Source organism: Phyllostomus discolor, chromosome 10 (assembly GCF_004126475.2).
Source record: "Phyllostomus discolor isolate MPI-MPIP mPhyDis1 chromosome 10, mPhyDis1.pri.v3, whole genome shotgun sequence".
NCBI classification, from domain to species: domain Eukaryota; kingdom Metazoa; phylum Chordata; class Mammalia; order Chiroptera; family Phyllostomidae; genus Phyllostomus; species Phyllostomus discolor.
The window spans coordinates 49,336,389-49,358,039 of record NC_040912.2 but is presented as its reverse complement, the minus strand read 5'-3'; the positions used below and the strand labels follow the sequence as shown (position 1 = coordinate 49,358,039).

General features: G+C 41.8%; 1 protein-coding gene across 2 annotated transcripts in view; it reads left to right on the top strand.

Annotated features, from left to right (window-relative positions):
* The window catches only part of COG5 (component of oligomeric golgi complex 5), a 363,376-nt gene that overhangs the window by 332,541 nt on the left and 9,184 nt on the right, over positions 1-21,651 (top strand). For both annotated transcript variants that reach the window (XM_028525999.2, XM_036010775.1), the window contains one exon: positions 6,299-6,375. In XM_028525999.2, the coding sequence (XP_028381800.2) occupies positions 6,299-6,375 (77 nt within the window). The remainder of the gene's footprint in view (positions 1-6,298; positions 6,376-21,651) is intronic.

Genomic DNA, 21,651 nt, shown 5'->3' with positions numbered 1-21,651 from the left:
TGCATCGCTACAAAGGGGAAAATATTTTAGCCTCAATGTTATCTGTAAATACAATACTAAATACGGCACTGGCCGGGTGGCTTAGGTGGTTGGAGCATCATCTCGTACACCAAAACATTGCAGGTTTGATTCTCAGTAGGGCACGTACCTAGGTTGCAGGCCTGATGCCCGGTTGAGGTGTATACAGGAGGCAACCATTTGATGTTTCTCTCTCTCTCTCTTCCTTCCTCTCTCTCTAAAATCAATGAAAGTATGTCCTTGGGTGAGGAGTAAATAAATAAATAAGCATTTCTTGATGTTTTAAAACATTGAAGTATGAGGAAAAAAATTCATTTAAACCTAATTGGTAAAAAATAAAAACGTTTAAATGTACTTTCATAGGAGAGAATTCATAGCAGATACTTATTTTCTTTATATTTAATAAAAGAATCATCACTTATCTTTGACACTTCACAGTCAAGGTGAAGTCATTCATTCTGCAGTAAAGCAGTACCTCCCACTTTCACGTAACATGGGGCTTCCTCTGTTTCACTGTCCCACCAGGGCAGGGCAGCGTGGATAAAAGTGACTGCTAGAAAATAATGTAGGCAGTGAAATTTATTCTTCAAACAGTGTGAAGGGTCTGTCTGTTGTCATGTAAAGAGAAAAAACTCCTACACATGTGTAATCCTCTGGTGGCCATCTCAACATTCCAAGACAGTGTTCTAATTCCTTTAGATGCACAGGGGCCGGGAGATAAAGAGTCTGAGGAGCTGGTCCCCACTATTAAATGAAGAACCTTTCTCGTATATGGACCCACTTACAGTCAGAGTTCTACTATTGTACTGATCAGATACAAGAACAGAAATATCTTTGCCAAGAATTTGTTTAGGGAAGGCAGATCTCCCCAAACATCTCCGTTTCCTCTGATTTAGGAAGTTCCTATCCTGTGGGTGGTAGGCACATTTCAAGATTTGCGATATGGGTGAGGTAAAAATGACGTTAAACTAACAGAACCAAAATCAGCATTTATAGATAGTATTTTTTCTTTGTCCTCCAAGATATATTTTTTATACTTTTTAATAGTATCAGAGGCAAAGAAGAAACATCTCAAGCATACACTTTAATTAAAAGATTCAGAAACAGATAATTCCCATTTACATAGCATGTCAAAGGAGAAATCACTTTTGAGCCTTTCAAAGCTGTTAGCCTGAGTAGTCTAGTTATTCAAATAGAGTATTCATAGTGGTTTCCCAGATCCCCCAGCTTATAAAGATGAACAAATTTTAATGTCCTTATTTATACCTGTGTGTATGTATGGGAAAGTCTTGGTTTATTCTTCCTGCACAGAGAAAAGGATGTGACAGGATGCTTTGTGCCAGTGTGGTGGTTGCCTGACACTCCCTCACACCCAACAGAGTCACAAAAATGAACCAAGTACATAACCTGATGTCTTGAGAGCTAGCTCTTTGCATACCTATTAGTCTAGAAATGTCATTTTTATCCTCAAATGATATACCTGAGACCACTAGACCATAATAAAGAGCCTTCCTTTGGGAAATATGCCTTTGGTAGCCTTAGCAAGAAAACAGAAATTAATTGTTACCATTAATGTGGCTCCTTTTACCTTTCCCGTTTTTATCAGCTTCATTCTAAGGCACCTGTATATTCTGCTTTGTTACACAGGTAAACTTAAGCTTAAATAGAATTATATATAGATAGTGTCTTCCTTGTCCCTTACTGGGCTTACATACTGTTACTGAAATGAAGACGCAGTGACTACCAGCCCTGGTCGGGTAGCTCAGTTGGTTAGAGCATTGTCCCAACACCCCAAAGTTGTGGGTTTCATCCCCAGTCAGGGCACATACAAGAATCAACCAATGAGTGCATAGATGAGTGGAACAAAATTTCTCTGTCTCTCTGTGTCTCTCCCCCATCTCTTCCTCTCTCTTTCTCTAAAATCAATAACTAAATATAAAAAGAAAAAAACATGAGCTATAGTCAAATGAATATCTATTCCTCTTTTCCCCTTCCTTCTTAATTTTGTTTTTTCTGTTCCTATTTTCTCCTCTCCTTTGCCTCCCCCATGGGTTTATTTGTGTTCTGCTCCAGCTGGTCCTTCAGTCACTTTCCTGGAGGAGGTACTTCAAGTCCACTTAGAGGAGGAGAGCAGGAGATGACCAGGAGATGGCCAGAGCGAGAGTTCTGTAGGAAGAGGCTTTTGGCTTTTGTTTTTCATTTTAATATGGTGCCTATGACTCTCGAGAGATGGAAAGCATTGCCCATTAACCCTTCCTACTACGACAGGCACCTGCTGAAAACTGCATACCATCCAGTGGCAGGGCTGAGCTCCCACTTTCTGAAAACTGTGGTATTCAGAATTTTATTTGGCATTCCTTCTTTTTTAAGACATGTTGCCCAATAAACCAAACCTTTTTCCAGGTCCCTTCCCTTAAGTTAAATGAAACTCTTATGCTTCAGAGCATCCAGTGTTTTCATTGCTTAAATATATAGAGACAACACGTTTACAATACAGCATTTCCTCTGTGTTAATAGTATGTTTTCCAGTCCTGCACTGATGTTGTTTGCTAAAGCCTCTGTGGTGCTGATTCCTTTGTTCACTCCTATACAGTGTGCCCCAGTCTTAGAACATCCCCCCGTTTACCTTGGAAATGGCTTCTTGGTCCTGTGGGTGGTGGGCCCGGGAAAGAAAGACAGGTGGGAGTACTCTCATAATCATGTTTTTGACCAGTAATTCTGGCAAATATTATGCAGCTGTTATATTATCCTTCTGTCCATATTTTTAAAAATTTGAAATGACACAGTGACTACATGGATTTGTGGTTTTCATTTTGTTTGATTTGGTATCTGGCTACATCTGCAGTTATGTGGTGGCTGCACCTCAGCTTTCAGAATTGTACTTGGGTGGGAGTATTTTTCTAGGGTCAGTCACCATGCTTAAATAGCACCACCCTTACATTTATATTCATGACAGGCATCAACTGGGGACTAGAAAGCCTCAAGACTGCCTCGTTATTGAAAGTTCTAGCTGTTTGTATCCAAAATTAAATGAAGCAATCGAGGCCACTGGGATCAGGAACATGCAGACCCTCTGTGGGTTCGAAAGAGTTCTTGTGAGGAAAGTGCTCGCTCCTCAGGCACAAAGAACAGAAAAAGAAACTGCTCATAAAGAGACCAGTGGCGGGTATTTGGGGATACTGATTATTTGGCATAGAGTCCAGTCGCAAAGACATGATATATTTAAGGATTTCATCAGGACCCTGACTTCTCCCCTGGTACCATTGCGCAGGTGGAAGAGGAAGTAGTTTCGGGGTGCCATCTGGAGGGTTCATGGGGAGGAGGGACATAACATCCAGTCCCCTGAGGAATCAGGTCACAGCACAAGGTGGTTTCCTGCAGGTAATTAATTCCTTACTGTGACCACATGGTCTCTGAGTCGACACTAATCACACAGTGGTTCTGAAGCACAAAGCTGGTCCAAGGCCACTGAGGTTCTGCTGAGTCAGAGTCGCTTTAAGGACTTGTCCACGATGTCCTCTGAAGCACATACGCCCCTCTGCTTCTCAGTTTTGTTTCTTCCTTGAGGGAGTGGATGACTGTTTGTGTTAGCATTAGATTATTTACTCAGTGGTACTTCTTAGCAGTTTCTATTTATAGGTCTTCTGCCTGGAAATACAGACTTTAAAAGAAAACAAAATATTCAAGATTCTATTTTCTGTTCTAATTCCATTGCCATTTCTCCTGAACAGTGTCAGAGCAGGCGTGTCCTAGGAGCATCCAGAGATGCCCTGGGGTTAACCAAATGTCTGTGACGGGTGAGGAGCAGCTATGTAATCAGTTCACTGGGCCTGCAGCCGACTGCTCATTCCATCCTAACAGGAGAGCTGAAGAGAGGCAGCTGCACGTGCCACTTTCGTGTCCATAGCTAATGGCAGAGTCGCCTCCTCCAAAGGTGGCACTCCTGCCCCTTCGAAACATGGCCCGTATTGCTTCCTGGAATTCCTGCAGAAGAAAGTGGGTTTCAGTATCCTAGAGGTCCTTTATGGATCAGAAAATAATTTTAAGCCCTTAACATTTTGAAATTGCCCTTTGGCATAGAAATATCCTGCATTATCATAGATTACACAGCCATTCACTATCATACATGTATTCTCTCATATTGTAATTTTTTTTCCCAGCCACTTATTTGTTTTAACATTCAATCCTGCTCAAGTGCTAAGGCAAAGGTGGTTTGGTTTAAGGCAAAAGGTTTTGCCTTTGAAGATGATGAAACCCACTAGGGTAGTTGAAAAAAATGACAAAAAAATTTGTGTATAAAAAACCATCATAACATATTTATTATATACACACATATTCACACAGAGCTAGTATATGATTGGAATTGCCATCAGATACATGATAATCACATTTTTACTTTGTGCTCGGTGTAAATATGACCCATTCTGAAGAAAAACAGAAACTCTCACGGAGTAAATAAGCTAAACAGGCCCCATGGAACAGCCCATCCATCACTCACTGTCTTTTGAATTGAGCACCAGCTCAAAGCTGTTCTGTTTTGCATTGTTGGCAAGAATCCTTTTCTTTCTTAAACTTTTTACTTTTTACTTATTTATTCTCTATTTTAGCACATTTTTCAAGCATGGGAGTTTTCTTCCAGGACATATAGTATGTATCCTCTGTGTCTCTATTAAGAGAGAAATTCACCCAGCCTTAAGTCACCCTCAGGACCGTCTCAAGGATTCCGCCCCCCCAGTTCTCCCCAACACTTAGTCCAAGCGTTTGATACCACATGGCATTTTGCTAAATACTCATCATCCAGTATCTCTATATGTATGTGTGCATATATGTATACACACACCTTTCTTACGATTTTTTAAGTAATATTTATATCATTTAGATAAACACATATCCTTTTGTTCACTAAATTTGAGAGAGCTCCTTGAAGACAAGACAGGGTAATTCATCTTCTCATTCCCATGTCTAGCTTGGTACTTGTAATGAATAGGTAGTCAAAAATCTTTCTCAAAAGAGTGGCTGTGGAGGTCTCCATGGTCTTCCAATGGCAAGGAGATTTGAACAGTTTTTCAGAAGGATGGCCAGCAGGATGGAAGCCCTCACTTTCCTTTTGTATGTTTTTCTTGAAGAAAGATGCTGCATTAGCAGCTAGCAGCCTTTCGTTCAGCTACTTTCTAAACAATTCTTAACTAGGGTCCTCTTTATAGCAAGAGTGCAGAGATAGTATCATCTGAATGCCACATGTGCAAAAACTTTGCATATGCAATTGGTAGATAGAGAATAAGTAGCCTAAGCCCTGGCCTGTGTGGCTCAGTACATTGAGCACCGGCCTGCAAACCAAAGGGTCGCCAGTTTGATTCTCAGTCAGGGCACATGCCTGGGTTGCAGGCCAGGTCCCCAGTAGGGGACACATATGAGGCAACCACACATTGATGTTTCTCTCCCTCTCTTCCCATCTGTCTATACATATATACATACATACATACACACATAAATAAATAAATCTTTTTTAAAAAAGAATAGGTAGCCTAAAACTCCAATTAATAACAAGTAAAATTTCCAATCAAAGGAGGAATATAAAGAGAAGTGAAACCAGTAGTTGTTAAATTATTGAGTCAGGGTGTAAAGTAATTTACTAATAATTTAAATGAGAAAAAGTTTTTAAAATATTCACACTAATTGCCAACATTTAAAGAGCACTTATTATATATGCCATGCACAGAGAGTTTTGTGAAATTATCTATTTGCATAATACTATGAAGTACATACATCTGCATTTGACAAATAAGAAACCTGGGACTTAGGTTAAGTTCAAGACCACACAACTAGTTTAGTCATTGTAGATTGGACTTCTTACACAGATGAGCTACCTCCCCAGTCAGTGCTTTTAATCATTTGAGCTTGCTTGGAAAAAATTGTCATTGTTTATATTTAATATAAAAAGGCCTGTTATATCTACTAAGTATAGGCACACAGTCTTGAAAACCTTAGTTTTTCTGAGTTTTTAATGGAGAAATGGTCTAAAACTTTCTCCTATTATGTAACAAAGAATGTTTTTCTATTTTCTTTAAGGAATTGTCTTACTTTATGCCCTTTTACTAAATAAGTACCAAAATCACCTAAGTTCTTGTCTTTTAATAGATTTGATTGACTTAAAGCTTTCCTCAGAGTCCAGATAAAATTAAGTTTACTGTAAGCTACAACTTTCTATGATCCAGGTGTGTCCCCAATTCATGTTAGGATTCTGCATTAAAGCTATGGGTCTTATCTTTTAATATTTCAGATGGAGTTGGCTGTGGGTCCATTCTGCAGAAGAGTATCTGATTTAGGAAAGTCCTATCGAATGCTGAGGTCATTCAGGTGAGACGTAATTCTATTCTTGTCGCTAATATATCCATATCCTATTAGCAAATAAATCATTTTCTCATTCATATAAACTATATGAAATTCCTAATATTTAACCATTTTGTGACCTACAACAACGGCACTTTCATATAGTTTACCTCAAAAGTTATTATGCAATCCAGAAAGCTGTATAGCTTTATAATCAATGACTAATGAGTTTATGTGTGTGCTGTTTTTGAATTACAGTGCACAAGACTGAGCTGGTAAATTTTATTATGCTCTTTCTAGGGTAATATTTTTCCATTATTACAGAAATATATTGAATAGTAATACCAGACTTTTTATAGTTACATTTTTTCTGAAATTTTTATTCGTTCATTTACTATTTTCAATCCAATCTACAAAATAGGTCATAGGTTACATTCTATAACAAAATTATTGAATAAAGTATTAAAAGAACTGTTTAGTGATGAAATGTAGTGAGTAACTGTAAGTGTAGCAGATAATTTAGACTAAAGATGGCTAGTATAGTTGAGCACAAAATGCAGAATTGAGCTTCCTAAAACCCCATTCAAAAAGAAAACGAGTTAACTCATACTCATGATGTAAGAATATACCAATTTAATGGGAAAATCCTTTTCAATGCTGAATGCTTCCATAGGCCTTTTACCAATTCGGATTTTAAGGAACATTAGGTAGATTAAGGACTAGTGTCTTTAGTAGCAGGTTATAAACGATAAGATGTTCATGTGGCTGTTTGTTCAGTCAGCCGGAACTTCCCAAACATTTTGACATCATGGCACGCATAGAAAATGTATGCATTCAGCAAGATGATTATCCCTGGGGGTTGAGGGGATCCACCCAATACTTACCACCATTAAGTGACCACAGCATCCTGGATGGGAAGCCTCCATGTAAACTATCCACAATGTCTGACAGCACACGGGGTGGGGCAGAAGTGGGTTTACAGCTGTGATATGCAAAACTGTTTATTCTTGTACTATTACTTATTAATTATTGTATTATCCATACAAACAACTGTAAACCTAGGTTCACCCCCCCTTGTGTAATGGTCTTTGAATGTATTTCTATGAAGATAAGGTAAGGGAGTCCAGTTATGTGACTTTCTAAAAATGAACTCAGTACTGGAAACTAGAGTAATCAACAAGTAGTATGTCCTTTAAATAATCATTTTCTCTCTTATTTCATCCAGCTTTTGGTAGTAGAAAATTCAGGTGTAACATCACTAGAAATATAAGAATCCAAGGTTGTTGATTAAAAAGGGAGTCCTACCCTGGCTGGTGTGGCTCCGTGGATTGAGTGCGGGTTGCGAACCAAAGGGTCACTGGTTTGATTCCCAGTCAGGGCACATTCCTGGGTTGCAGGCCAGGTCCCCAGTTGGGAGCATGCGAGAGGCAACCACATACTCTCCCTCACTTTCTCCTTCCTTTCCCCTTTCTCTAATATTAAATAAGTAAAAGCTTAAAAAGAAAGAAAGAAAAGGGAGTCCTATGCTTTATAACTGGCAAAGATTTTTTCACTGCCAACACAAGAGCCTGAATTATTTTTCCCAAATGCTCTTCTGTGCAGAGGTGGGTTTCAAAAAAATTAAAACTGGAATCACAAGTGGAGACTTCAAAAAATTTAAAGTGGGACGCTAACCAACATGGAGAACTTGAAAGATTAAGAGGTCACTCATCCCTAAGTCATGCGTCTGTACTGTAAAACTAACCTGAATAAAATTCTTATAAAAATCACTTACCTTGAATAAGATGATAACATAGCAGTCCCAGTCGGGTAATAAGACACTGCCCTGAGTCATAGAATCAGTTACCATACTGGAGGATGTTAACCAGCTAGTTGTTGAAAAGGCATGGGAAAGGCTGTGATCTGGGATTTGCTATATTAAAATCAAGCTATTATTTCTCATAGTCCCAGCTGCTATGTTTAGTTGTTTGTTGTATGTGTATGTATTAAACTAGTGCTTGTCTTCCTGTTTGTTGGAGCAAGATGGCCTTTGTTAAAGTTGTGTCACAGTATGGTGGTACAAGTACTGAAAGTTTCACATAGGACAGTTCTGCTAAAAAGTTGTCTAAGATGGGGCTTTTATGTTAGGTTCCCAGTTCTCACATGAGAAGAGGCGTGTGAAGGAGATTTAAAGTTTGAATAGTGACACATTTTAGTACTTACTCAGAGAAAAAAATTATTGATTAATGTATAATAAAAGAAAATTCTGGTTTTTGTGTATCTAGCTTCATTCATGGAACAAAGTCAGCCTAGATGGGTTTCAGATGTTTGAGCATGACTCACAGAAGAGCTACTCTTTGTTATGTAATCTGGCTTGGCTCTGCATGCAGACTTGCAAAGCATGCTCAAACCCACATACACGGCACACATGCGTACTCGTGTGTCCTGAAGCAGAATTGCTCTTACATGCGATATGCTCTTACATTTCTTTTTCGTTTGGTTACTTTAACCCACTGAATTGCGCTCAGCAGTTTCTCACCTTTCTCCCGTGGCCCTTAACACTTACACTTTAGTTGCTTTAGTAACAGGGGCAGAGCTTGTTCCTTTTTATGCTGTAATGATTTATCCCCTCTTCTCCTGGGATTCGTGTACACCTAAGCTTCCTCCTGCAGATAACTCCTTAGCTTCCAAGGCCTCATCACTTACATAATAATTGTATCTTATGTACGGAGCATTCTCCATAACTTGAAATCAGTGAAAAATTCTAATAGAGGTTTATATCTGCCAGTATATTCCTATAGTCATATCGAATCAACAAAAATCTATTGAATAGCTCCTAGTATTTTCTCAGTATGTTTGATAGGACTTGGACAACCGTTGGATAAAGATTTTAGGACTAACCAGATCAGGAAATAAAATGAAAGCATAGTGTATTCTGAGGTTAAATCTAGCCCTAGTTGTCAAAAAAATGTTTTAGGTCCCATCTTTTGAGAAGAGAGGTGTCAGTATGCCCTGCTGCCCCTGCCTGCAAATGCTGGAAAAGCCCTCGGCTGTGCTGCAGGCTTCTTCCCCGTGGTCACTTGGAGAGAGCTGACTCAGGAATGGGATTCTGGTTGGAGGGCCCAACAGAATCCCTTATCAGAAAGGAGCAAATCACTGCAGAGTGATCTTTATTCCAATAACCCAATTCTAGGCCTTCTATTTGCCAGTCTGCAAAAGCTTGTTAGGGATTTATCTCTAATCCAAAATTAGTTCTGAGCAGTTGCATTGGAAGAGCCCACTCTTGTTAATCATCCCATCTGTGCTGTGGGTTGTGACAAGGAAGAGGCATCAGCCAGTGGACGTGTATAGAGCTGACTTGGCTCTTGCCCACAGTCTCCTCCCCGGACGTTCTGAATCACACCAAACCAGCTGAATGGCAGTCAGCAGGAGACTGGCCAATACATGCCATATCCATAGCATCAAACACATGCATCAACAAGCAATTTGTTTTGTTAGTTAATAACTAATAATATGAAAAATATGTCCTAAAATATCATGAAGTAAAAAAACAGGCTACTAAACAGCATATGTGATATGACCCCTACTGTTTTTTAAATAGTAATGCATGTGTGCACATGGAGAGGAAAATCTAGGAATGATAAACATCAAAATGTTACTGTTAGAGAGTAGAATCGTCACTGGTGATTTTTCATTTTCTACATAGAGATTTTCTATATTTTTTCAGATTTTCTGCCTTGGTTGTTTAATAGTTGTAGTCAGAAAAGTCAATAAACATTTTAAAATCCCCTTTGCAGTGTTTTTCCCATTTTAAAATAACAAGGGAGGTAAAAATATATATAAAATATACTAAAACATTATGCAGTGTGGCGGGGGGTGGGCAAGAAAAATGGGCAGCCATACAGTCCACCCTCAGCAAGTGGGCCTTGGTCTGAATTAGTGGCTGTGGCTGCAGGAGAGGGCAGTGGGCCCTTTGAAAGGGACTGTGGCAGTGCCACCCAGAGGCCCTCCAGTGCGAGCCCAGGAGCAGAACCCCTCACACACACAGCACACGGGCCTCAGCAGGGAACCCCCCCCACCCCCAAACCACCACCACATAGCCATCTGCCACAAGGCACTTTATGCTTGACAGTGATATTAGTGGACTGTTCAATTAAGCCAGCAAGCTTCTTGCATACATTTACATTTTACTGTCTACATTGGAGGGTCTGAGGCAGAAAGAATCATTTCTTACTCATAGGGGTGTCCAACCCACAGCCATGGCCCCGGATGGCTATGAATGCGGCCCAACACAAAATTGTAAATTTACTTAAAACCTCTCTTTTGCGCATCAGTTTCCATTAGTGTTTGTATTTAATGTGTGGCCCAAGACGACTCTTCTTCCAGTGTGGCCCAGAGACACTAAAAAGTTAGACACCGCTGTCCCTGCCTCACAAAGCTGCCAACATTAGGGATTTGCTCCTGGATGACCTCTGTTTCCACACAACACAGTCTGAGTTCCCCTTCCTGGAAGGCTCTGACCCTTGACATTCTCAGTGTAAATCTTTGTGAGGCAAAGGACAGAAAAGGGACTGCAGGCCTTTCACCAGCTCCGGAACACAGACCCTGCTTTCAGGCAGGCACCTCCACCTTTGCTCTGGAGGGAGCAGCTTTGTCCCTGAGTCGTGTGCGCAGCCTGCTGTGCCGAAGCTTTGTTGGGGTTCATAAAAGAGCAGTGAGAGCTGTCGGGAAACATGGGCTGTTCCCGTGGGTCTGTTAGCGTGAGGGGCCTGGAAGGAAAAAACCGTCCGTAATTCTAGAGTGCAGTGTTCGTGTCAGCTGTTTTTAGTAGTGAGTGTTTTTCGTGTCTACAGTTTGTACTGGTGACCATCTGCTGCTTCAAATCCCCACCCTCCGTGCCTGTGCATTACTAGAACTGAAGGCAGTCATCTTGGCAGCTGCCATTTTTAGCACTTGAAGAACTAGGACCCCCAAATGTGTTATGTCCTTTTTTTCCACTTGTGAATTTGGAGCTCATCAACCCATCCCCCGAAATAACTGTTTCCCCAGGTTTCTAGATTCTTAATTCCAAGTTAGAGATTTCAGCACTGTAGTCAGAAGGCACCCGCATCTTGGGCCTGGTAAGGCTTGCTGTTTGCCACAGTACCCGGGGATGGATTTATTATCATTTTAATTCTAGCAATCATTATTTATCATTTACTTTGTGCTAAGCCTATGCTACATGTTTTACTGCTGTTTTCTCACTTCACCATCACACTCGCAAGTCAGGTATGATCTCCTGAGGCAGTTGATGCCGAGAGAGAAGGGAAGTTGCTAGGGCAGCCCATCTGGAAATGTGAGGATTGCAGAGCTGCATTTCAGATGCAGGGCTGCCTGGTCCCAAAGCCTGTGTGTGTGACCACCACACCCACTTCTTATTCCTGCATTTCCCATGTGCTTGTACTCTGGCCTTAAAACTACATTTGAGTGCTTCTATGAATCATCTAGGAAAATGTCAGAAAATTTAAGGGAATCTTAACTCCTCTCCTTTGGTGGGCACCTTCTGCAGTGAAATGCCCCATCTCATTATCTTCTGCCAAGTACAGGCTTCCAGGAGGTGCATCAGGAACCTCGAGCCCAGTACACCCTCTTTTTCTATGGAATGTCTGCCTGAAACCCTGGCCTCCCTTCATACTACTCCTCTGGGATTTACAGTCTAGATCTAAGAGAGGAGCCTGGAAGTCCTGCTTCACTCTCTTCTGGGGTTCCCATGGCCCCCCTTGCCACAGTATCAGGGCCTTCTCTCTTTTTTTTAAGATTTTATTTATTTATTTATTTTAGACAGAAGGGAAGGGAGGGAGAAAGAGAGGGAAAGAAACATCAGTGTGTGGTTGCCTCTTACACACCCCCTACTGGGGACCTGACCTGGTCCACAACCCAGGCATGTGCCCTGACTGCCAATCAAACTGGTGACCCTTTGGTTCACAGACCAGCGCTTAATCCACTGAGCCACAGCAGCCAGGGCCTGGATCTTCCTAAAGACACTCCATCGAAGCCTTCACTTCCTGTGGGCCTTCAACACTCGTCTCTCCCCTTGCTTCTCCCAGAGGGCCCTCCGTGTGTCCTAGGCAGGGAGGAACTGTGCTTCCTCCCACCACCTCTCATTTCTGTGCTGGTTCCAGATCTCAGTGCGCAGTCTCAATGGTCCTGCCACCTTCCCAGGCCCCTCACCAAAAGGAGGTTGGAATGGGAGTGGTGGCAGGTGGCATGGGCCACCATTGATGTTGAGTGTGCACAAACAGCAGGACTTTTGTCTTTCTTCACTTTGTAATTGTCCTTGACAGAAGACTTACAGCTCCACAGCTATGGGCCACTTAACTGTGGAGATCCTTTACTAGAAAAAGGAAGAAAGGTTAAATTAAGGAATCATTTGGGATTCCACAATGAATTAATTCAATTTACGTTATTCCTAACAGGGAAAAAATGATTGGACAAATTGCTCCTTGAACAGTCTTCCAGAACAAATTAAGCGTGACATTCCATTTTTTTCTAATAGGGCCTAATACATGATTTAAGACTACCTTCTGGTTGTAAAGCTTAACTTTGAAAGTGCTGCTATATTTATTTTTCTCTAAGAATGATACTGTAGCATTTGGGGTACCTGTATTTTATAACAAATTACTTAATTTCCTTTGGTTCCTTATATCATCTCAAATGGTGATTTATTTTTTAAATTGCTGATATTTCAGATTCCACTGGGATTCAGGGAGAAAGGAAGTTCCATGCTGTGTTCTGTCAGATTCTTTTAAAAGCACCAGAAATAAAATGTCTGCATTTGATGTTTACAGTTAATTGTGTCAGTGGAGCATAATATGGAGTCAAGTTTAGTTCTGCTTTCTGTGGCTGTTTGGGCATTCCTGTTAGTAGCTAGAGTGAAAGACTTGGTCTTGGCAGAAAGATGGCTGCTGTGACTCAGAGCTCCAAAGGGACAGGTGATTGGCTGAAAGATCCTATTTTAAAATGAGCTGGGTTTTACCAGGCTGGGCCTGTGCAGGCATCTCAGCCAGCAACCTCAGTGTTCGTTGGCCTGTTAGATATGGCACATTACAAATTGTTCCTCTCCCCATGTCTCCCTCCCTCCTTCCCTTCCTTCTTCCCTTTCTGTCATTGTATCATTTGCAGTTTGCATCAAGAATATATTGAAGGAAATCTGCCCTAGCCGATGTAGCTCACATGGTTGGAGTGTTGTCCCACAACCGAAAGAAAGGTTGCAGGTTTGATTTCCACTCGGCATGTGCCTAGGTTGCAGGTTCGGTCCTCGTTTGAAGTGTGTACAGGAGGTCCCCAGTTGGGACACATATGAGAGGCAACCAATCGTTGCTTCTCTCTCACATCAGTGTTTCTCTCTCTCTCTCTCTCTCCCCCATTACTCTCTATAAGCATGTCCTCGGGTGAGGATAAAATATATACTCTCTATATATGGAAATTAAAGGAAAACACAAATATTCAAAGCATAAAACTAATTGCTATAGGTAGTTAAGTTTCTTTTTTCCTTTTTTTATTGTTATGCAACTACAGTTGTCCCCATTTTTCCCCCATTACTCTCCCCAACCCTACACATTCCCACCTCCTACATTCAGACCTCCCCTCCACCCATTGTCTTTGTCCATGGGTCCTTTATATATGTTCCTTGATGACTCTTCCCCTTTATCCCTCTCTCCCCTCCCCTCTGGTCACTGTCAGTTTGTTCTTTATTTCCATGTCTCTGGTTCTATTTTGCTCACTTGTTTGTTTTGTGGATTAGGGTACATTTATAGGTGAGATCATATGGTATTTGTCTTCCACCAACCGGCTTATTTCACTTAGCATAATGCTCTCCAGTTCCATCCATGCTGTCACAAAGGGTAGGAGCTCCTTCTTTCTGCTGTGTAGAATTCCATTGTGTAAATGTACCATAGTTTTTTGATCCATTCATTTACTCATGGGCACTTAGGCTGTTTCCAGCAGTTCCTGAAATCAAAGATAGAAAAGAAACAGAATCAGCTATGTAACTCTCATTTTCAGAAGAAAGGAAATATATCTTTTCCTACAAGGAAGTTCAGTGTTTCTTAGTATTTAATTTTGAAGTCCTTTTGCATGGGGCTTCAGGAGAGATGGGGACCAAAGTTCTTGGTTATCTTCCTGTTGTGGAGGCAGAAAGAATTCCACTGGGCTCTTCTTCAGTGAGTCAAAGACTGTTATACAGGACTGACCTCCCGGGTCTCCTGTGTCTTGAACTAGGATTTGAGATGATCCCTGCCATGTCACATGGCATAGGCAAACACTGGGCTCTTCTGGGGAAAGGAGAAGATCTCACAGGACCTGGGATAGCAGGGGGAAAAGTGAAGGCATGAGTGCCCCTGTCTCCCTACATCCCTCAGAGAGGCCTTTCAGGCCTGTGGTGCCTGCAGTATGAGCCCAGTGGAGGGACCCCATCCCTACGGCCTCTTTCTTCTCTTACAGCTCAGATGTGGGAGTATCTTGTCAATGGTGCCATAAGCAGACCACTGGGCCACTCACTTGATTTGGAGTTCCGGGAAGCCGTCTGGGAATGCTAACTGCTAAGCTCACAGGGACACTGACTGGGCTTTGTGGAGTTGTAACTTCCCCTGCTGGAAAAAGAGGTCTCCAGTCTGGGGGAAGTGGAGCTGTGGTGCTGCCTCATCCCCATTCCAACCCACAGTCTGCCTCCAGAGGCCTGTAAGACAGCACCACCGGGTGCTCCACAGGAATTTATAGTCATGCCAGATGAAAATAATGCCAAGAGAGGCTGTGATACATGGCTCAAGTATGTGGGGAACTGGAGTCCGCTTTGTCCCAAAGGGAGAATTTGGGGTACCTAGAGAGATAAAAATAGCATGGGCTTCAAATGGTATCCTGTAATTATTATTTTCAGGTTGGTTTTCTTTTTTCTTAAATAATTCTTACTTTTTGATTACAGTTGACCTACAACATTATATTAGTTTAGGTGTACAACCTGGTGATTAGACATTTATGAGGGGGGACCCCCCCAAAAAAACAGAATTATCTTCTGGAGGGCAGGCCCCTTGTAGTAAAGGCTTCCCCTGCTAGGTGAATGTTCTAGGAACCCATCTGTATCACTGTACCAGCTGGCGTCATTGTGAGAGGCTGCATTCAGCTTTAGTGAATTTTTTTAAAGCTGCTTTTAACTTGTTTGCCCATTTCAACATGGGTGATTTATGAGTGCACCTGCCCACACCATGCTAAGGATTCAGCAGTTTTGACCAAAAATGGCATGACCCTCATACCCCACCCTCCCTATTCACCTGATCTTGCCCAAAAGATTTTTTTGTTTCCCCGGATAAAATAGGTCCTCAAAGGGAAATGTTTTACTGATGTGGAAGAGGTAAAACAAAAAGTGGCAGAAGCACTAAAAGGCATCAAAACTGACAAGTTCAAAAACTGTTTTGAGCAGTGAAAAAAAGCCTCCATAGGTGTATTGCATCAAATAGAGAGTACTTTGAAGGTGACTCAAGTTTAAACATGTAAGAGTAAATACACAATTTTTTTATGAGTAAATTCCATTTTTGGATGTGCCCCCTCATAGGTAACTTACAAAGTGATCACACCAATTAATCTAGTGCCCACCTGGCACCATACATAGTTATTACATTATTATTAACTATATTTCCTATGCTGTACTTCACATCCCTATGACTCTTCTGTAACTACCAATTTATACTTCTTTTTTTTATTAGGTTTACAAACCAGTTTATTAAGGGATATGGTAAAGGGTAAAGATTAACAGCCAGATAAAGAGATACCTAGGGTGAGGTCTGGGGGGTTCCTGAGTGCAGGATGTCTGTCTCCGTGGAGTTGGGTGTGTCAACAGTGGGGATGTGCTCACCAGCCTGGAGGCTCTCCCACTGGGATTTTATGGAGGCTTCCTCACATAGGTGCCATCAACTATCAACTCCACTTCCAGCCCTTTTCCCCTCTCTGGAGGATGAAGGGTGAAGCTGAAAATTCCCGGTTTCTTTCTCTTTTTTTTCCCCAGCAATTAAATTTCTTTTTGTTTAAGATAGAACAAAAATTAAAGTCTCAGTAAATTTGGGTTTTATAAAACCAGACCTTTTCAAATTGTTGTAGGCCACAATCTCTTTCTCTTTACTGCCTTCTAAAATGTATACTTTATGGGAAATTTTGGACTTCTCATAGACAGTGAAAGCTTATCATTTAGTATTTCATTTTCTTAAGTCTTGCTTCTACTCTATATGAGCTGTAAGCCACTGATGGACAAGAATTATAATAGTCATAGCTGGTAATAATTTGAGAGGTTACTGTACACCAGGTGTATTAAGCATAATGGACTAGGTTATGCTATGATACCAAATGACCTCAGAATCTTGGTGGCTTACCATAACAAAGTTCGTTTTTTCTTTCCTTGCTCCTTGCACATGTGCATGATAGCTGTCAGGCAGCCTGTGTGTGCTCCATGGAGACTCTCAGGATATGGACTGACAGAGGCTCTCTCATGACCTGTGCTTTGGAGGTCTTCCCAGCAGAGCAAGGGGATATGGCAGATTACACATCATTTCTTTTTTCTTAATTTTTATTGAATTTATTGGTTAATAAAATTATATTGCAGGGGTACAATTCTATATTGTGTGCTCACCACCCAAAATCACCATCTTTCCATCACCATTTATTCCCCCTTTACACCCTTCTATTCCCCTCCCCCACTTTGCTTCTGATAATCACCATACTGTTGTCTGTGTCTGTGACTTGTTCATTGTTTTTATTCCTTAATCCCTACACCTTTTTCACCCATTCCCCTAACCCCTCTCCCACTGGCAACTGTCAAAATGTTGTCTGTATCTATGAGTCTGTTTCTGGTCTGCTTGTTCATTTATTTTATATTTTGATTTCACATATACATGAAATCATATGGTATTTGTCTGCTTTATTTTACTCAGCACAATACCCTCTAGGTTTATCCATGTTATTGCAGATGGCAAATTTTCATTCTTTTTTTTTATGGCTAAGTCATATACCTTTGTTTGTATATGGGCGTGTGTCACTTCTTTATCCATTTATCTGCTGATGGGCACTTAGCAATTTATCTGTTCCTTCCATATCTTGGCTATTGTAAATAATGCTGCTATGAATATATGGATGCATAAGTCTTTTTGATTTAATGTTTGAGTTTCTTCTGAAAAATACTAAGAAGTGGAATTGATTGGTCTTTCATTGTCTCTTTGTTTTAAAGTCTATTTTGTCTGGTATAATAAGTATGTCTACCTCAGCTGTTTTTTTTTTAAATTTCCATTTTCATGCAATATCTTTATCCATCCCTTTACTTTCTGTCTGTGTATGTCTTTTAATATGAAGTGAGTCTCTTGCAGGCAGCATACAGTATGTAAGGGTCTTGTTTTGTTATCTAATCAGGTACCATATGTCTTTTGAGGGAGCATTTAATCCCTTTGCATTTAAAGTCATTGTTGATAGATTTATACTTACTGTCACTTTATTATTCATATTTTTAAAATTTTTTCTCCTTCTTAAAGAAGTCCCTTTAACATTTCTTGTAATAGTGGCCTGGTGGAGATGAACTCCTTTCGTTTTTTCTTTAAAGCTGGGAAGCTCTTTATTTGGCCTTTGATTCTGAATGATAGCTTTATGGGTAGAGTAATCTTGGTTGTATGTAGGTTCTTGCTTTTCATCACTTTGATTATTTTGTACAAATCTCTTCTGGCCTGAAATGTTTGTGTTGAAAAATCCCTTGTAAGTAGTTAATGGCTTTTCTCTTGCTGTTTTTAAGTTTTTCTCTTTGTCTTTAAACTTTGGCACTTTAAATATAATGTGTATTGGTGTGGGCCTTTTTGGGTCCATCTTGTTTGGGACTCTGTAAGCTTACTGGGCTTGTATGTTTCTTTTTTTCACCAGATAGGGAATTTTGTCATTATTTTTTCAGTTAAGTGTTCAATTTCTTGCTCTCTCTTCTCCTTCTGGCACCCCCATGACATGAATGTTGGCTCACTTTAAGTTGTCTCAGAGGCCCTTTATACTATCCTCATTTTTTTTGGATTCTTTTTTCTTTTTGCTGTTCTGATTGGGTGTTTAATTGAGGGAGAACTCCACCCCAGAGAGCTCTCCCGGCCGCCGTGGATGAGAAATAAATTGTCCTGGACACAGTCTTGATCCAGCGGGAAAAGGTGTGGCATTTCCCTCTAGTGGGGAATGCCCCGAGCCCTTCTCCCAAACCACTTTTATTGGGATCGGTATTCGCAGGGGTGTACAGCACACATGCATAGCTCATCAATCAATGTCAAAAGGCTATAGTCATACAAAAACAGGTATTATCTATAGACAATAATTGAAGGAACACAGAGATTTGTCATAGGTCAGGGTCTGTGAGACATGCTGACACCAGATGGTCTTTAAGACATATTTCATGAGATAAGGAGTTTATCCTTATGCCTTGAACTTAAACATCTGGTTTATATCAATAGGGCTATACAAAGCAAAGCAAGCTTCAAGGATATAATGTACTTATCAGGCCTGATTTCCCACAGGAACCCTTAGTGTTAGAGTCAGGTCATGCCTGCCCCCTGCATTACCTGGTTTTCCTGGGATACTTACTAGCCCCTTTCAGAGCCTGTTCTTGTGGGGCTACAGTCTCCAAAATCACACAGTCTAGTCCCCAACATTTAATGCTTCCTTATCTTCCAAATCACTTTTTAAATACTTTGCTTCATCTTCTCCACTGTTGATCCATGTAATGTATTCTTAATTTCAGTTATATATTCTTCATTTCTGACTAGTTCCTTTTTATATTTCCTAGTTTCACTTCTGTTTCCTATTTCTTTGTGGAAGTTCTTACTAAGTTCATCTATTTTTCCCCTAAGTTCATTGATCATCCTTATAACCAGTGTTTGGAACTCTGCATCTGGTTGATTGCTTGTCTTCTTTTTATTTAGTTGTTTTTCTCAAGTTCGTCCTGTTCTTTCATTTGGGACATGTTTCTTTATACCCTCATTTTGGCAGCCTACCTGTGTTTGTTTCTGTGTATTAGGCAGAGCTACTGTCTCCCAGTCTTGTAGAGTGTCCTTATGTACTAGGTGTCATGTAGGGCCCAGTAATGCAGCCTCTCCTGTCAATCAACCTGGGCGTTTCAGGTGCACCCCTTCAATGTGGGATGTGTACACTGGTTTTGGTCCTTCATTGCTGTTTGCAGGTCAATGGGAGTTATTTACTCCCAGGCCAGTGTGCTGGGAGGACTGACCACAACTACAGTGGAGGATCTACTGTTCAGGAGCTGACCCCACAAAGCAAAACTCATTTCAGTGGGGCTCTGGTGCCTGAGGAGTCCACCACTTGAAGGTGTCACTCATGGAGGTGGTTGTGTGGTGCTTTGGTGTGGTCTGAAGCTAAAGACAGGGTGTGTTGGCTCTGAGGCTTCCCAGGAATCGCAGGCCAGAGGCACCTAGCATAAGCTATGAAGTGATCTACAGATGGCTGCTACTTGTCCTGAGCTTGGAGGTGCCTGGGAGATGCCAAGCTGCATACAGAGGCTGGCTGTCACTAGTGCCAGGCCTGGGGCTGCTTAGCAGGAGATATGGGTCATGCTGAGGCCAGATGCTGCTTGTCTGGGATTTGTGACCCATTGAGAGATTTAGGAAAGTCTACAGCTTGAGCCAGCGCAGACCATTTGTATGGAAAAGTAGCCGGAAATGGCTTGGGTGGGCCTGCATGTCAGGTTGGGTGGGGTCTTGGAATCACCAGGGTGGGGTAAACAGTGTTAAGGAGGTTGATGGAGACTCAGATATGGTGCCTACCTGCTGGCTTTGTGGGGGGAGGGCTCATCAAAGGAACAGTGGCCTCTGCCAGCACTTCTCTCTGGGAGCATGCTGCCCCTCCAGCTCTCACCTTGAAGCTAGACAATTCAGATCCTTCATGGACGTCCCTGGAGCCTTTTGAGCTAGAGCTCAGAACGAGTCAGTTTAAGTCCCTTGTGGGCCCTTTAAGAGGAATACTTGGGATTCCAGCAGCCTTTCATCTCAGCCACAATCCCTGCTGGTTTTCACAGCCAGAAGTTATAGGGACTTTTCTTCCTGAGAACCCTGGGCTGGGGTGCCTTGGGTAGGGCTGGGACGTCTTACTCCTCAGGGGAGGGTACCTTGGCAGCCAAGGTATCCCTCTTGATTTCTTAAAATATTTTATTTATTTTTAGAGGGGAAGGGAGGGTGAAAGAGAGGGAAAGAAACATCAATGTGTGGTTGCCTCTTACATGCCCCATACTGGGGACTTGGCCTGTAACCCAGGCATGTGCCCTGACTGGGAATCAAACCAGCAATCCCTTGCTTCACAGGCTAGTGCTCAATCCACTGAGCCACACAAGCCAGGGCTTCCCTCTTGATTTTTAACTACCACACATTGTATGGCAGAAGCACATTCTGCTTCTCCACCCTTCCTACCAGTCTTGATGTGTTGTTCTGTATAACCCTACTTATAGGACTTCTGTTCAGCCAGATATCAGGCGGTTCTGAATGGTGGTGGTTCTGTAGGTCAGTTGTAATTCTGATGTGGTTGTGAGGGTAGGCGAGTACCACATTTACCTATGCTGCCATCTTGCTGGAAGCTCAGGTTGGTTCTTCTACAGGAGTGTTGACAGTTCTAAATCATCCTCTCTCCAGGGTTCTTCTCTCTCACTGAGAGTCTGTCTGGTTTGAAAACAGGGCAAGCAGTTTTGAGATACCATTGAGATCCTCAAAAGGGCTGAAGAGCAAAACTAAGCATGGGGCTGTTGAATCCTTGCCCTGCCCTTTTCTAGCTTGTACTTGATTCTTTACCCCCCACTGGGTTTTTAGAGGAATAAATGAGTTCACATATATGCATATAAAGCTTTTAAAATAGTGCCTGACACCCCTAAGTCCTATATATCAGGGATCCCCAACCTCTGGGTCACGGACTGGTACCAGTCTGGGCCACACAGCAGGAGGTGAGCTTGACTGTAATGTGCTTGAACCATCCCGAAACCATCCCCCACCCCCTGTCTGTGAAAAATCATCTTCCACGAACCAGTCCCTGCTGCCAAAAAGGTTGGGGACCATTGCTCTATGTGGTGGCTATCACTCTGGTTGCCGCTGCCATTGCTGAAGGTAGGCACTTTCACCTGGATGGAGACAGCATCCTCCACACCAGTGCAGGACTTACTGGGACGCCTACAGAAAGACCAGAGCTCCTGCAGCTCGTCTTCGTCCCTGATGAGGTGCTGGACTCCTTGCCTGAAGTTCTGCAGTGTAAAACACAGAGGTGATTCGGTGCGGCCATGGGGGACCTTAG